This window comes from Penaeus chinensis, chromosome 19 (assembly GCF_019202785.1).
Source record: "Penaeus chinensis breed Huanghai No. 1 chromosome 19, ASM1920278v2, whole genome shotgun sequence".
Classification (NCBI taxonomy): domain Eukaryota; kingdom Metazoa; phylum Arthropoda; class Malacostraca; order Decapoda; family Penaeidae; genus Penaeus; species Penaeus chinensis.
In genome coordinates, this window is record NC_061837.1 from 27,378,431 (window position 1) to 27,395,930 (window position 17,500).

At 38.7% G+C, this 17,500-nt stretch overlaps 1 protein-coding gene across 6 annotated transcripts in view; it reads left to right on the forward strand.

Annotated features, from left to right (window-relative positions):
- The window catches only part of LOC125035363 (protein bric-a-brac 2-like), a 57,038-nt gene that overhangs the window by 18,208 nt on the left and 21,330 nt on the right, over window positions 1-17,500 (forward strand). For 5 of the 6 annotated variants that reach the window (XM_047627700.1, XM_047627705.1, XM_047627701.1 and 2 more), the window contains exons 5-7: window positions 480-624; window positions 5,702-5,814; window positions 13,659-13,776. In XM_047627700.1, the coding sequence (XP_047483656.1) occupies window positions 480-624; window positions 5,702-5,814; window positions 13,659-13,776 (376 nt within the window). The remainder of the gene's footprint in view (window positions 1-479; window positions 625-5,701; window positions 5,815-13,658; window positions 13,777-17,500) is intronic. The other variant, XM_047627704.1, reaches the window with a different exon arrangement.

Sequence of the window (17,500 nt, forward strand, 5' to 3'; positions counted from 1 at the left end):
GTATTACAATTATCTTGCATTAGAATATTCCCAAACACATACAAGAGTGAAAATATCTGCAAAAAAATTAAATGTCCCGTGGTTAAGCAGGCATTTGATTTGTAATACAGGGTGACCCTTAGCAGTCCAATAAGCAAGGAATTGGTGTAGTAAGTTTCTGAAGCTTAGGATAATAAAGACAAAAAATGCATATCCTGCGGGGGTAAAATATCTTTAATTTATGGTATTACAATATCAGCCATTGTAAATCTGATTTGGGGGATGTACAGTATAGGACACTAATGATGCCATAGTTGGTCAGGTAGTGGTCCAAACTTATATTAATATTGCTAAACCTGTATATTTTTGCAGAAACAACAAAGTAGTTCTAATTGTTCATCAGTATGTGTACAATGCTTTGATAAGGAACTTTATGCTTGATTGTAATCCATTTACAGATACTGTATTTTGCATAATGCTGAATTGTTTGCTTTTTACAGGTAACACGACAGAGATCATCACTTACTGACTCGCGAGAACAGTCCTCGAGCCTTGAAGGCGAAGAGGAAGCAGAACCCGGAACACCACCCTCAACCAAACGCCGCAAAATCACACCTTCCCATGACAGCTCAGAAAGTGTTCATGGTAAGCATGATCAAAATAGGAATACATGTTATACTTCCTAATGTTTTCTTAACACTAACAAAAATCCTCCTCCTTCTTACTAATATGAGGAGAAGTATGCAGAACAGATCATGAGTTCTCAACATTTGCCATTATTTGAACACGACATGCATAAATAAATCATGAAAATGTTTGCTGGTCAGTGATTTTGAGTTCAACTTGTGGAGCTTTTGAAACAATTTACTAAAAGAATTGGGGTAAGGACCCCTATATTCGCAAGAACTGCATTGTCACTTACTGGTCCATAGAGTGAAGGTAGAAGTTTTTGGAAGGATGAAAAACAAGGAAACAAGTTCTTTCCCCTCCCCCCCCCCTCTCTCTCTCTCTCTCTCTCTCTCTCTCTCTCTCTCTCTCTCTCTCTCTCTCTCTCTCTCTCTCTCTCTCTCTCTCTCTCTCTCTCTCTCTCTCTCTCTCTCTCTCTCTAACTCTCTCTCTCTCTCTCTCTCTCTCTCTCTCCCTCTCTCTCTCTCTCTCTCTCTCTCTCTCTCTCTCTCTCTTTAAAAAAAAAAAAAAAAATTATATATATATATATATATATATATATATATATATATATATATATATATATATATATATATACACACATATATATACATATATATATATATACATACATACATACATACATACATACATACATACATACATACATACATACATACATATTCAATGGAGCTTCAAAAAGTTCATGGAAAAAGGACAGTATGAAAAAATGGTTTCAGTTATATTTATTTTTCAATGTATGCTCTATTAAGGTCAATACACTTTTGCAGACATTCATATGAGCCTTTAAGTCCGTAATGAATAAAACTGAGGGTCATGTGACCTGGACCATGTCAGAGCTGCTCTTTTTACATCTTCAACTGATGGAAAATTGGTACCTTTCAATTATTTTTTTAAGTTTGGAAATGAAAAGAACTCAAATGGGGCTATATCGGAGCTGTAAGGCAGATGTCAGATGATTTCCCATAGAAATTTGCGTAGCACAACTCGTCTGCCAATCGCCGTGAGTGGACGCATTGTTATGGTGGAAGAGAACACATTGATGCAGCTTTCCAGTGCATTTTTTCCAAGATTTCTTGGACAGTTTTCTGAAAGTGCATTCGTAATAAGCAGATCTAGTTGTTTTCTTGCTCTCCAGGAAGTTAATCATCAAAATCCCTTCTGCATCCCAGAAGACAGTGGCCATGACTATTCCTCTTGAACATTCAGATTTTCTCTGACTGATCCACTTCCACCCCAGGGCAGCCACTGCTTTGATTGAATTTTGTCATCAGGATTGTACTGGTAGACCATGTTTCATCCCTTGTCACAATTCTCTCTAGAAAAGCTTCAGAGTCCTCACCTCACTTGTTCAAAATTCCCAATGAAAGATCAACCTTTGTTTGCTGCTAGTCTGGGCGCAACAGCCTCAGGACCCATTGAGTGGAAAGTTTGCTTAGCCCCAAACTCTCCACCAGAGTTGTGTGTGCAGAACCCACAGAGATATTGAGTGTGTCTGCTACTGGTTCAGTGGTTATTCATCTATCCTTTTCAATCATGTCGTAAACAGCATCAATGTTTTCCTCAAATTGACATTGATGGCCTGCCACTACGGGGCTCATCTCAAATTTTGTTTCTTCCTCTTCTGAACCGACTTATGTAATAAAATGGTACAAGAATGTGATTTTTAGTTAGGGATTTTGGGTGTTTTTTCCACAAACATATTGAAGCTCCCTTTTACACACACACACACACACACACATATATATATATATATATATATATATATATATATATATATATATATATATATATATATATATATATATATATATATATAAATATATATATATACATACACATATGTGTGTGTATATATATGTGTATATATATGTGTGTGTGTGTGTATATATATATATATATATATATATATATATATATATATATATATATATATATACATATATATATATATATATATATATATATATATATATATATACATATATATATATATATATATATATATATATATATATATATATGTATATATATATATAAATATATATATATATGTATATATATATATATATATATATATACATATATACTTATATACATATTATACACACATACTTACATACATATACATATATACATATATACATATTATACACACATACTTACATACATATATACATATATACATATATACATATTATACACACATACTTACATACATATATACATATATACATATATACATATTATACACACATATTTACATACATATACATATACATAATTTGTACACACACACACACGCACGCACACGCACACACATATAAAGTCAGCGCCATCAGAATTGAGAGAATTGATAAGGCTTGTTCACCCAACATAAAAAGTTCTATGCTGGGAGTACCTTGTGCTTCACAAAACTTGCCAGGCATTTTGGGACAGATTCTGCAAGCTGTAGAAGAAGACTGGGCTAATATTGCCTTATATGTTGTAAAGGTGCTCCATGAGCTTAGGCACAGTTAAGATGTCTCTCCCCCTGAGGTGCTTCTTCATGAGCCCCCCCCAGATGTTATTGATAGGTTTATTATGTGGGGAATTTCCCAGCCAGTCTTTGATGAAGTTTCATTTGAGCCAGTCCTTTATTAATTTTGAACTGTGGGTCAGTACACCATTCAGTTGGAACACATTGGACTAGCTGTAGCGAAAGCAATCCTCAAAGTGTTCAGCAAGGAGCTCTAAGTAGCAGTTCTCATTCACTATCACATTCCTGGACGGGACAACAAGCTTCCCTGTCCCATAGTCCCAGAAGGCACCCCATACCATCACTGACTCAGGTGTTTGACCATGACTTGCAAGTGCTTGGAATATACTGGATCCTTGCCTGGCCTCATCACACCTTCCCTCTTTTGTTTCCAGTCACTATAAAGGTTGCCTTGTCAGTCCACAACACATGCTCCCATCTCTTCAGGTCCCAAACATTTTTTACAAAATGTAAATGTCTGTCTTTGTATCTTGCTGAGCAATGGTTTTCATCGCAGCTGGCTGTGTTCATAAGAGAGGTTGTCCTTGAGGAGGTGTTAGATCAAATAAGCACTGATCTCCCTCAGCAATAGTGGATTCTTTTCGTTTATATTCTTTCTATTTGGCATGAGATGAACTTGAAAGCCCTGTAAGTCATTTTTTCTTAACTCAAACATCTTTGATCTTCCTAGTCAAGCACTGGACTGTTCTAAGTGAAACTGGTCATGGTCATTATCCTTATTACTTTTCCCTAAAGAAATTGGGAATGGAATGCAATAGCTGCAATTTTCTCCTTCGAGAGCTCTAGTCCTTAAGGTATTAGGTATCTTCTGTACACGTCATAAAAGTTAATTCCGGATTAAAGTTATTCCAAATCCACAGTACTTGCACAGAAGATGCAAGACACACTGCCAGGTGCACAAGTCAGTATGATTATCAGTAAATTTGTTTGTTACACAGGAAAAGATATATATATATATATATATATATATATATATATATATATATATATATATGCATGCACATATAAGCTAGTATTATATCATGCCGATATATATGTGTCAGTACAAATAAATTATATAATGGCTTCAAATAACTTATAAATATTATGGACAACTGAAATGAAGGTGTCAAACAAAAAAGAGATCCTCATATATTCAATTTTATTTGCGGGAGTTTTCTGCGAGAGCTCTTTCTCGAGTGTGATCACAGGGCACAGGTTGGGTAGTTTCTTCAGGGTGTTGCAATCAAGTATCATGACAACAATTCCATTTGGTTTTAATGTCACTTTAGTTTTTACTTTGAATTTGAAACCTAATTGTGATGTCATTAAAAGTTTCTCTTTTATTCAATTGATATATTGCATAAGTTGGGAATGCTTTTTCCAACCTGGAAATAACATTGCCTTTTTTGTGTCTGTAAACTCTGGAAATCTCTGTAGGATTTTCTTTTCATTTCTCTTTCCAGTGTTGAGAGTTATATCTGCAGTTTGCATATCCCACAGCGTATAATAATATATATTGAATTTTCACATATATCTTTGACATGAAACTGTCAGAATTTGCTTAGTTATTGCTTATTATGAATATTAATGGCAACTCAACTTCATATTTTTTATGGAGTTGATGATGCTGTCATGAGGTATTCATTCATGATTAGTAGGACTAACTAGCTCATTAATCGTTGGGCTCAAAAGTCAATGCACATGCACATTAGAGATCTGGCTTAAACTGTGATACTGGATTAACTTTCATGGTGCATACAGAAGACGCACAAACTGTGCACAAACCAAAATGCGAGGGCAGGTTGCATAGAAAAAAAAACAGTGAGTGTAATCATTCAACTTTGTCTTCTCATTACCAGTGCCTCAAACACACTAGGGAGAGATAAGTACAGATGGACAATTAAAGCTCCACCTCCCCAACCAACATCGTCCACCCCAATACAAATGATGTTTTCTGTGGCTATATAGAGGGGTACCTGATAATTCGTTGAAAGTAATGACGTGCTGGTTTTAGCACCAGTTTTGATGGCCTACACACATATACACTCATACATACATATGTACTTATATACATACATACATACATACATACATACATACATCTATATGTGTGTATATATAAATACATACATACATATACAAACATACATACACATACAAACAAACATGCATACATACATACATGCATACATACAAACATACATACATACATACATACATACATACATACATACATACATACATACATACATACATACACACGTGTGTGTGTGTGTGTGTGTGTGTGTGTGTGTGTGTGTGTGTGTTTGTGTGGGGGGTGGGGTGGGTTGAATGTGGGTAGTGGCTGAGTTTGCAGGCTAGTAATAAGAAAAATTCTTGTATTTATAAACTTTTTGTCAGTCCAGTGGTTTGCAAGTTAAATGAGCAGGTAACTACAGTCTGTAATTAGAAAACACAACATACAGTTATACATTTACAATATTTTTAGGAAGTTAATGATTGTCTATATTGCAGAGGAAACGGAGAATGACAACAAGGCCTGCTCATATGAAGTTAAGGACGAGCCAGTTGACGATCGTGAAAATGAGAGATCACAGTCGAGGGGCGGCGAACAAGAGTCAAATGTGGTAAGAAGGGTCTGACTCGGTGTTGTAGTGGCTTGGTATTTGTTGAAAAGTATAGTTAGTTATTGGTGCTCATTGTGGCAAGTTTGATTAATCGATTCATTGGGAGATCATCTAGAGTGGATGGAATGTTAGAAATCAGACCTGGCTTTTTTATAGAAATATCAAACAGCAAGAAATACATATATAGTCTTTTCTTCTTTTTCCATGTACTTAATGGCTAGATTTTTATAACCTCCACATGCATCTATTCTGATTATTAACCTTATGACCAAGGATGGTATGATATGCAAGGGCAGTAGTGGACCAAGTTGCAGGTGGCACTGTATAATAACATAACCTGCATCATTGGCTCATCAAAAGGAGCTTTCTCCAATTGTAGCAACATCATTTTTTTGGTGTCACTGCTAGTTACAGGCAAAAATGAAAGGAAACCTTCAATTCTTCATTTCATTTATAAAATAGAGATACAAGTTATTAGGCACTTAATATTGTGCTGGAAGTACTGGATGTGCTAGGGGCAAAGGGGAAACTGCCAGTTTGTACCAGTGAGTCATGCCGTGAGGCATTAAAACAAACTGCTCGATCTGTGGCGTGCAGCTTTATGCCGCAGTGGCGCGCCAAAGAGCTATGAGCCGGTGATTCGGCTTGATGTACCGAACTCCCGCGCTCAAAGTCAGTGCATTCTGATTGATCTCCAGAGTTTTTTTTTAGTTTTCTTCACCCATCATCAAGGAAATCCATATTGCCATGTATGTTTTGTAATCTTTTACAGAAACAGGTTGTATTATTGGTACCAAGAATGGCATATAATATATTGTATTTAGCTTAACCCAATGGCGCCGGGTATAGCAAATTAAAAAAAACTCTACGCTCTGGCGAACGGCGGCAGCGCGCCGACTCCGAGCGCGTGATATCGGTCCATCAAGCCGAATCATTGCCTCGGGGCGTTTTGGCGCGGCGCCGCTGCGGACAGCCGCACGCCGCACATCGTGCGTATTGTTATGACGGCGATAGCCGTGACCCGTCGCCATTGGGTTAAAAATGAATATGAGCCTGTTGGGGATGTCATCATCTATCTCCCAAACAGTATAACATCACTTCATATCTCACCTGTAGTCATAAGATATGCGCTCCGTTATCTCCCTTCCTCATTTGCCAAATTAGGGATCACGAAGTCTTGGATAAACCCATTTATTGTAGGGTTTATAGAGAGAGTCTCTTCTATGTTTTATTTTTATTATTGCTGAGCCAAGAGCGTGTTAGCTTACATCACCGCCAGGGCATACATTTAACAGGTCATAGAAAACAGATCACACACAATAAACATTGTTAATCAATTTCTGAATAGGAATTTTAGAGTGTTAGTAACATATATAATTTATTGTATGTTAATACATAACATAGCAAAAGTCTGTCTTATACAGATTTAAAGCATTGTATCTCATGCTTTACTGTTGCAAATTTGGTCTGTAACCCATCCACTGTGAGATAACCCCATAGCTTACTGAGTCATGTGCAAGGTTTCACATGCATTCATCCACTCAAGTGAAAGATTAGAAGCATGGGAAACATATATTTACCCTGCTCTCTACATTTTTGGCCAGAGCATCTATGATCATCGTTAGGGAAATGGGTCAAAATCAAACTTTTAGCTTACTTTTATAGGGCTGTATCATCACAATGACTACTTTTAGGACCAAACAACTTAGCGAAGGCTAGATCCACATGTCATGGGTGCTTGTCACCATCACCCAGCCTTTGGGCCATGATGTGATTAAGTGTCATCCAGCATGAGTGAGTTTGCCCAATATTGCCAGGCCAAACCACTTGGTCTGCGGAGTACGGTGACGCACCATAACGCTTGGAGCTGGGCATTTGGCTTGATGCAGCGAACTCCCGCACCCAAAATCTGCTCATTGCCATTAATATCCAGTTTAGAATTTTTATTTATTTTCTTCACCCGTCAGTGTTGGGTTTATATTTCAAGAGATTATTTTACACACCAACAATGTTTATTTTGTGTCGTGTCATGTTAAGGACATACTGCACAGTGAAGCATCAAAACTGAAGAAAGGTAATACAGATATCAATCACATATGAATGGAAAAGACATAATTAAATGCATATAAAGCAATAAAATCTCCAATTATTTATCTATGATCATGAAGGAAAGGAAGATATGACCATATGAAATATAATTTTACACTTTGCAGTGGAAGAATAGTGGAGGGCAAATTCCCTTAACCCAGTGGTAATGGCCACTCAAGTACATGAGTAAAAGATTTGAAGCACAGTGACACATTTGGCTGTAGCATACATGATTTTCCAGTGATTGTGGCCCCCCCCAAAAAAGGCTTTAACCCAACTTTTGAAGGGTTGCATTTCCTGAACAGTCACATCCAGAGTCAAACAAGTAAGCAACTGTTTGTTTATGGCACACTACTTGCAGCTGGCCAACTGTACATGGTGCGTATCCTTGCCAATGAGGTTTTGGACTTGGTTCATTATGGCAGGAATTGGTATACGCCATCAGTATGGGGTTCACAGTGTGAAATAAGCACAAACCATACCTGTATAATTGACTCTGGAGTGGAATGGCTTCAAGGGAAATGATATTGTCATGGTGGGTGTGTTGGAGAAAATTGCCCGAATGTGCAAGATTTATAATTTAATACTACATACTTAATCAATAAAATGCATATATCTGTTTTCTGACGGGTCATGCCGGTACTACAAGCCGGTGATTCGGGTCACATCTCTGGACATCATAACAAACCGTTTTTTTTTTTTTTTATTATTAACAGCAGAAATTAAAATTGACTAGTAGCCAGTAATGTAGGTTGTTTGCTCACATCTTATACTTTTAGCTGCAGAATACACAAATTTTTAAAGAAATGTACCAAAAAAGAATAAGTTTACTTTTGTGGGACTGCATCTCTTCAGTGACCATAGTCAGGGCCAAACTAATGTGCAGATATTTAATACACAGAACTTTGAGAAGGTGTGACTATGTGTGCTATAGGTTTTTGCCACCCATCATTTAAGCCCAGTTTCCCTGGCATGACTGGGTTGATAACATGGCTTCATATGCTTATGCTAATGTTGATATTTAACTAGTTGCACTTAGGTATCAAAATGTAATAGATGGTCAAGATTTTGGCCAGAGCCCAGGCATCAAGGTTGTCTTTATTTTGGACCTCATGTGGCTTCCGCAGCATTCTTCAAGGCACATCAAATAGTGGGGAAAAGTCATACATCATGTAGCCTCATGCAAGGATAGAGCCCATCAAATTAGGTTGAAAATTCATATTTTATCGTGCTTTTGTAAATAAAGCCACAGGGAACGGAGTATGTATGTAATGACAGAAATTACAGAACTTCACGGGTACAAACAGTTATTCAAATGTAGGGAGCCTTTAGTTTACTTTATGGTTTACATAGCCTAGATGCACAGGGTTAATAAGTGCTACTATTCGGAATGTTTGTAGAAATTTCATTTTTGCATTCAAAATAAATTATATAGGAAATTAAAAGTAAACAGAGAGTAGGTGGAAGTATTTTACTAAACAGGTATGCAGATGTCATTGAAGAGCTTGAACAATAGTAGTAAGTACCTCTGAGTGAAAAATACCCTAATTTCTGGGGAATAACTATAGCAGTAAGTGATCTGGTGATTTCATTGATGAAATGCCTGTCATTGTTGGGTTAAGTCAGAGGTTGGGGGGGGGGGGGGGGGGGGGAGTTGCTGTATTGCTTTACAACAGAATGATGTGCCTGTACCTAAAGAGGGAATAATATTATTTCAACATATTCAGAAACTGAGATGATTTCAGGCAACATCCAGCCCTTTGGTGTGGGAGTCTGCTTCATGTAGCAGAACTTCCCACTCCACGTGCCCTAGCATGTCGCCAAGCATATAGCCATACCCCGCAGACCATGTGGTTTGTTATGATGGCTCAACATGTGACCTGTCTGTAAAGGGTTGAGAACATTTTTTATTTATGCTAATATACCAGGATTTGACCACATGCTCTACTTCTCACTATATAACACATGAAAAAGATAATTGATACATTTTTAAACATCCCTATAAAAAAAAACTGTTCTAAACCCCAGTGGATAGGTTCAGGCAGTGGTTATTAACCTGGGAAGAACACCTCCCTAGGGAAGTATAAGTCATTTCTAGGGGAGGAATGAGACAAAGGGCAAAAGTCTCAATTTCTTGAAAAATATTTTTTTTCTCTCAACATGAGCCTTAGTGTTGCATTTAGGAACTTCATTTTTCTGTGTAGGCTTATGTTTTTCTGTCCTTATTGACCCTCTTCTTATCCTTCATAACTCATGGGGGAAGGGGGATTCTTGGTCTGGAATAGTATACTTCAAGGTGAATTCCATTTTCTTTGAGTCTGCCATTCATGCCCCTGGTAATCACTCCTCCTTTTCCACATTTATTTGCTTGGGGCTATTGAGGTGTTTTACCTTTGGTGTTCTATTTACCTAAAAATAGTAAGCAATAAATAATAAGGTTATTGGGGCATTGTGAACACACATGTATTGCTCTTTTTGTTTCAATAACAGGAGTATTAACAATATTCTCATGGCATTTTAAACTTGCTGGTTCAAGGTCCCCTTTTTCAATTGTAATATACACTCAATGTGGGTATTAGGTACTATTTCACTCTTTGTTGCTAGTTTTTAGAGAACAAAGGGTCATAGTCATTGCTGAAGCTGATCTGCTTTGCTGGCTCCCTCTTCAGCTTTTCAACACAGTCAGTGTTAGCCTCTGTTTCGTGAATTGCTTTTGATGATTTTGGAGGGTCCTGAACTTATGAGTCTTCAGGTTGCCTTGCTGCCCAAATTTATGGTCCAGGACAGTCACTGTGACTAAGAAGACAACCAGCATGCTTTCCTTTCAGTATGTTGGCCCACAATTTCAAATAGAATTAATCATTTTCGTTCTGGGTGACTTTTTTAAAGCATCTATAGAGGAGCGCTTGTGAAGTGAACTCTCTATACTGATTAGTTTTAATAGATACAACTTTGAAATGTTGCTCTCAGTTGTCTTGTTGAGGGCTTTAGCTCTGTTGTAGAAATACCACAGTGAAGCACCAAAAAGACGAAGCTAATGGCCAGGGTCTTCGTCTGTTGACATCACATGGTAATACAACACCTAGATGGCCTTGCTTATACTAAGTTATCATGGATAGCCTTTCCAAAATACTGTGGCAGATGTCTTTGATCTTATTGGTCATCATGTTGGCACCGCCTAGAATGCAATCATCCCAGTCTTCAAGATTATCTCACTATTTCCCTTTCTTAAATCTTGAATCCATTCTCATGCTCCAATGATATAGGCACTCTTTTTTTTGATGATGGCTTCATCATGAGGGCCCCACCCCTCATTCCACATGAAATACAGGTATGTAGATGCAAGAAGTTGCTATCCCCAATAATGGTTTTATACTTCATGTGAAGTTCTGTTGACCTGGACCACATTTGTACAGCCCCACATCTCACACATTACAGAATTCCTGTAATGATCCCATGGCAGACATGCTTCTTCAGTGCCTCTTTGCCAACCATGTTTAACCCCTCAATGATGGTATCAGATATTTCTCGGCATCACTGACTCCTGCTGTTTGGCCCGGGAGTCTGCTACATGTAGAAGAATTTTCTGTACGACTCACTCTTACACGTTGCGATGCCTATATCCCGTATCTGCTGGGCCACGCCTATAACTGTCATAACAAATAGACTCATCATGCTGGGTACAGCATTGCAACTGCTAAAGCATTTAGCCTGGAGCAGACTCCCGGGCTAAACAGCAGGACAGTTACCAGAAGTCACTGGAGTCATTGGCACTGAGAGATTTCTTATACTGCCATTGATGGGTTAAAATGCAGTAATTTGACAGCAATTCCATGTCTGTAACTGTACTTGTATTCACATCAAGAACAAAACACAAGCCAATGTGCAACCGGTGCTGTTTCATCATCCAAGTATCATCGTGGGACCCTTTGATGCAGATGATTTCTTGCTCATTGGGATATTGAGCAAGCTCTTAGATATAGTACTTCTTCACTTATTCCCTGGCCTTCTTCATAGCATCTTGGTAGAAAGAACCCATCTTCTTGTACATATAGAGCTGGCATGTCATACAAATGCCCCTGCAGTGAAGCTATCTCCTGTAAGAAATCCTTTATCTTCTGCAGGCCAGGATGTCCCTCATTAGTCATGATACTAAAATGCACCTTTAGTAGATTTACTTCAGTGTAGGTCTACTTGCTTACTGCAGGAACAATTTATGGTAGCCATTGCAGATGACATTTACTGCAATATCCCACTCGATGGAAGTAGGGATGATTGAAGTGCTGCTGCTGCTGCTGCTTTTCCTAGGACACTTCAGCTGTGCAATCACAGCCTGCAGCTGTTTACCCAGAAAGAATAAACTTGGCATCATAGCTGTCCTTGGGCCAAGTATATTCTAAGTGCTTGTGAGAAGACAGTGTGGTAAGGAGATGAGCACCTGCATCAGTAGTTATTGAAGTTGCTGCTTGCTGCTCTTCTGACTGAATTGAAATTGATTCCTGCAAAGAAACTGGGTCAAGAGGCGAGAAAGGTCTTTATGCACGAGGAGGCAACAGCAGCAGCAGGGGAGGAGGTGGAGGTGGAGTAGCAAGGGAGTCAGTCCTAGCAGGTGTGATGCTCATGGCACAGCAGCTATGGTGACACTTGGTAACCTTACTCTTTGTGAATGTTGCTATGATGCAGACTAACAAGCAATTCTAATCAGGCAGGAGTGTCTAGCCTTGAGAACAGATATGTTAAATAAGTCAAGCATAGTAAATCCTCCCTCTTCCTGTTTGTGAGTGCTGGTGTTACCAAGCTTGCGAGGATTGTATGGACAAAGATGTTGCCAGTTAGTCTCCAGATGTGAGAGCCACTAGACAGTGCAAAAACAATTTTGTTTACCAGATGTTTGTATGTATGTATGCACTCAAAGCATAGTGTACTGGGGGCTGGGGGGTAGTAAGAAAATTTACCACAGTGCTTTTATTTTTTAACATTTTACCATAAATTCACCTAGTGCTGCCCAAAGTGCACAGATCCATGAGAACTTTTCAGATATTTTTGATAATCTCCAATAAATGTTTACCCCCACTCCCTGGAACAGCTGTTTAGCACATACTACTTGGAGCAGGCATGGGTGTACATGCCATCCAGAGGAGGAGTCCAGTCATGCCACAACATACATATTTGGCACCTGTCAGCAAAGAGTGCAGTTACAAGCCAGGGGTGACAATTAGATGACATGTCAGAAATATCACATCTTGCACTTCATTTGGATGTTTGAGTGTTAATTCATGACAGTAGTAATAGCTGCAGTGATACATTACACAAGGTTATGCTTCTTGTTGTAGTAATTTTATTGACAGAATAGTACAGTAGATCAGATAGTGGGTATAAATAGAGTTACAAAAACACAGACAAAGATGTATCCATACATTTTAGGAGAGCAAAAAGATTGATATCAAGTGCATTTTTGATAGATATATGTACCTATGGATTTTTTTAAATTTCACTGAAATTTGATCAGTGTTGCTAGCATTATCACTGATATGATTATTATTATTATCATGATCAACTGGCAGTAAGAAGGGGTATCAGTATTTTTGTAAAATAAAAAAAATTAACATAGACACAGAACCATAAAGTCGCTAGTGAAGTATCACATCCCTGATGATGTACCTGACTGATAGAGCACTTTAAAGGGACTGATGGTCCCTCAGTGTAGGGTAAAATGAAGATATTAACCACATACTGAATATGATTCTTGCTTTCAGAATCGGGTTGCTGATGCTATGCTCATGCTCCAGGGTGTCAGCTCAGATAATGCAGATGAATCTGGCAACACCCCCGGCACCAGTAGTGACTCTACCTTAACATCATCACATTCACAAGGTATGTACAGTTTATTTAGTTTTTTTTTTTTTTTTTTTTTATGACTTCATTCTAGCTCTTAACAAAGGAATTGGGGATGATGTGTGAATGTTTAGCTGAATGTTTGTACAAAGAGTATGTGTATGTTTGGGAGACTGTCTATAACTTATTCATACATTTGTGTGTGTGTGTGTGTGTGTGTGTGTGTGTGTGTTTACATATATATATATATATATATATATATATATATATATATATATATATATATATATATATATATATATATACATATATACATATATAAGTAATATATATATATATATATATATATATATATAATATGTTATATATATAGATATATATTTATTTATTTATATATTTATTTATTTATTTATTTATTTTGGAGCTCATAGATTGTGTATATATTTTTTACTGATCCTATTTCATGCGTGTTTATATGTGTATGTGGTTGTGTAGTTGCGTGTATGTGCAGGTGCAGGTATGATTTTAGGTGACAGTACATCTGCATGCACTTAAGATGTGGGTGTATTTGAATTAGTGTTTACATTTTCACACAGGTGACAAGGGTAAGCTTGTGAGAATAAATGGATACTCGTTTATTCTCTTGGATATGTAGTGAATAATCAGTACAAATATTGTGATGTATCTTGCTGTTATATATAAAACTAGATAGATATATATTTATAAGTGATAGATATTCAGGAAAAAGTACTTCATTTTCACAGTCAGTCAAATTTTATTTGAAAATGGATAGAATCTATGTAGGTATGGTATGAAATATAGCAAGAGTATCTTCTTTGATCAACTTTTAGATGGTTAAAAAAAAAAAATCTTCATATCTGATGACCCAAAAGACTAACTTCCTCTGAATCTCAGTTATATTACACATGAAGCAAAACATAGAATTAGGGTGATCTCAGCTACAGATATTCACACATACACACAGACACTCCCACACACCTCTCTGTCTCTGTCTGATCCTTACTTTTTTTCTTTCCCAATCTTCTGTAATGAATGCTTTGTGTGGCTGTTTATACATTGAATGCATGTGCTACATTAGATGCTTTTGGTAAAAACTAGTTTGTACCAAAGTAATTTTTCTTTTATCTTTTTGTCATTTCTCTTTTCATTTACTTTTTTTCTTTTGTGAGAGTGTATGAATGTGCATGAATCTGTTTTAGTATTGGTGTGTGCTGTTGTGTGCATACTTGTATATTGTATGTGTGAGAACAGAAAAGGGAGCACATGTGTACCCATTTTACAATGGGTGTGTACGTTTGTGCTACTTTATGCTGGAATGGCAAGGAAGAAGATGCTTTCATGCATAAATATTAAGTTTTAGGCACTTTTTTGCTTGTGTATGTGTGTAATTGTATGTGTATAATTGTAACAATGTAAGTGTGTGCATCTGCACACATCCATCTGTTGATCATTCATATTTGTTTTTCATCATTTTTATTATATTATTATTATTATGAGAATGCTACTTAGGTCATTTTTATTTGAACACCAAAGGGGAGCAATTGTACAATGCTTGCAAGGGTTATTAATTGGACTTTCGTTCTTTAAGCGGATGATGAACTTTGCATTTACCAATGTTTATGATAATACAGATGTGGTTCTCAGTACTAATGGATTCATTTTGAGAATTTAATTTGCGACATTGTAATTTCCTGTGGATACTTTATTTTTAATTTACCTGCTGAATCTTTGAATGGATCCATTATGTGTGACATGAAGCACATTTGTAGAAGGTATGTGATGGGAATGATCTCTGGGCTGAACTTGTCTGCTTTGTGGTGTCTGGAGCCCAACATGTGTGGTCTCTGCTTCTACTCGGCATTAACTTTGGTCTTGTTGCTTCTGTTCTTGTAACTTTATGCACCACTTCTTCATATTCAAAACACCCAGAGACCCTATCGTGGACCTCTGGGGCACATGTGACTGTTGTTTCGTCATTACACGCTGACTTGAAATGGGACGGGATTGGTCGAAACTCATACGTCACTGGTGTTTTGGGATCCAATCCAAACCCTTGACAGTTTGCAAGGGAATGTGAAAAAAAAAAATCACTGCCACTCAACCTTCCAACCAATCAACCAACCTTCCTGCACCCACCCACCTAGTCAACCAACCAATCCACCACTACCACTACCACCATCACCACCACCACCACCCACGAGGCTGCTGCTGGCATGCTTGGACGGCGGACCACAGGGTACGGGCACCACTGGTCGGCGGGAGCACCTGTTGTCCTGGTACTGCTGGTGGTACTACTGCTGCTGCTGCTGCTGCTGTTGCTGCTCTGCTACTGGTGACCTGGTGACCGTCTCACAACTGTCGGGTGGGTCCAGAGACTGGACACTAATGGTGGGCATTAAACTGGCATGTGGGTCACTCACCTCACCACCAGGCTTGGCTAACCTCACCTCAGGGCTTCACAAGGCTGCCTGAGGCTGCCGCAGTCTGGATGGCCCAGTGGGGGCGGCAGCAACTGCCACGGCTTACACCGGGCATGCACAACTGGGCATGGGCTGACTGACACTGCTGCTGCTGGGCTGTTGACAGGGCTGCTGCTGCTACTGCTGCTGTTGCTGCCACCTTCAGGGCACATGGCACCACCAGCTTGTTGGAGGCACTTACATGCTGCTTAAGGCTAACATGAACATCTTGGCACTACCCCTCCCCTGCTGACTAGCAAGATGAGGTGGTGCAGGGAATAAGTAATGGTCAGCTCTCCACCACAGGCCCTGACTGGACCCTGCAGCAGCTCAGCCCTTGGTGGGCTTCGGTGCTACCGGCCCTCACACGACATCACCCTCATCATCGCCCGCCTGGTCTGCATCCACCAGCTCTTCACCCGTCCATGGCACACCTGTCCTCTATCCGCTCAGCCCTATCTGGTGGCAGAGGTGCATCTACTGGAGGCACTGGTGGAGGTGGCACTGGGCGACCACAGGCTGCTGCGTCTCCAGGGAATGGAAGTGAAGGAGGGGGGAGAACAGCAGGCAACAGCAGCCCCCGACCTCCTCTCCAGCTTCCACTGGACCAGATGTCACTAGTTGCAGCCTTAGGGAAAGAAGTGTCGCCACAGATGGTTCAGGCATTACAGGCTGTTGCTGCTCGCCGAGAAAGCTTCTCCTCAGCAGCCAAGATGTATGCTGTCTCCGTGACAACACTTTGGCGCTATTCCAAGAAGCTAGGATTATGTGAACCCTCAAACAAATGATGGGGAGGTGCTCCATGCTACTTTTCCCCTGCTCATATGCTCACTGATTAGCCTTTTTTGCTCACGTATCTTGGGGAGAATTCCTCATACTTATAACTGCTCACAACTGACAGGAGGGCCATTTGGCCTAGCTCAATGTCTGCATGTATCCTGTATGTACACTTAAGCAATGACTCATCCAATATACTCCACAGTTTGCTCACTTACAATACCATATATCCGTTTATAGCTTTGACAGGTGAATAAATAAGGTTTCGCAGGTATATCGTGTTTATTTTTCCCCACATCAAGATTACTCTGTTTGAAGCAGTTCGTGAAGTGATTAGCATTGATCTATTTTAACTAAAAGGTATTTGGCTGCAGGTTTGTTTTTCTAGGTAGTCTCTTTTTCTAAGATTATTAGAATCTTAGAAGTATATATTTATGTAGTTAATTCTTTTTAAAAGACAAATAGATATGACGATAATGATGCATTGGGGATAGGGGGGTGTAAGG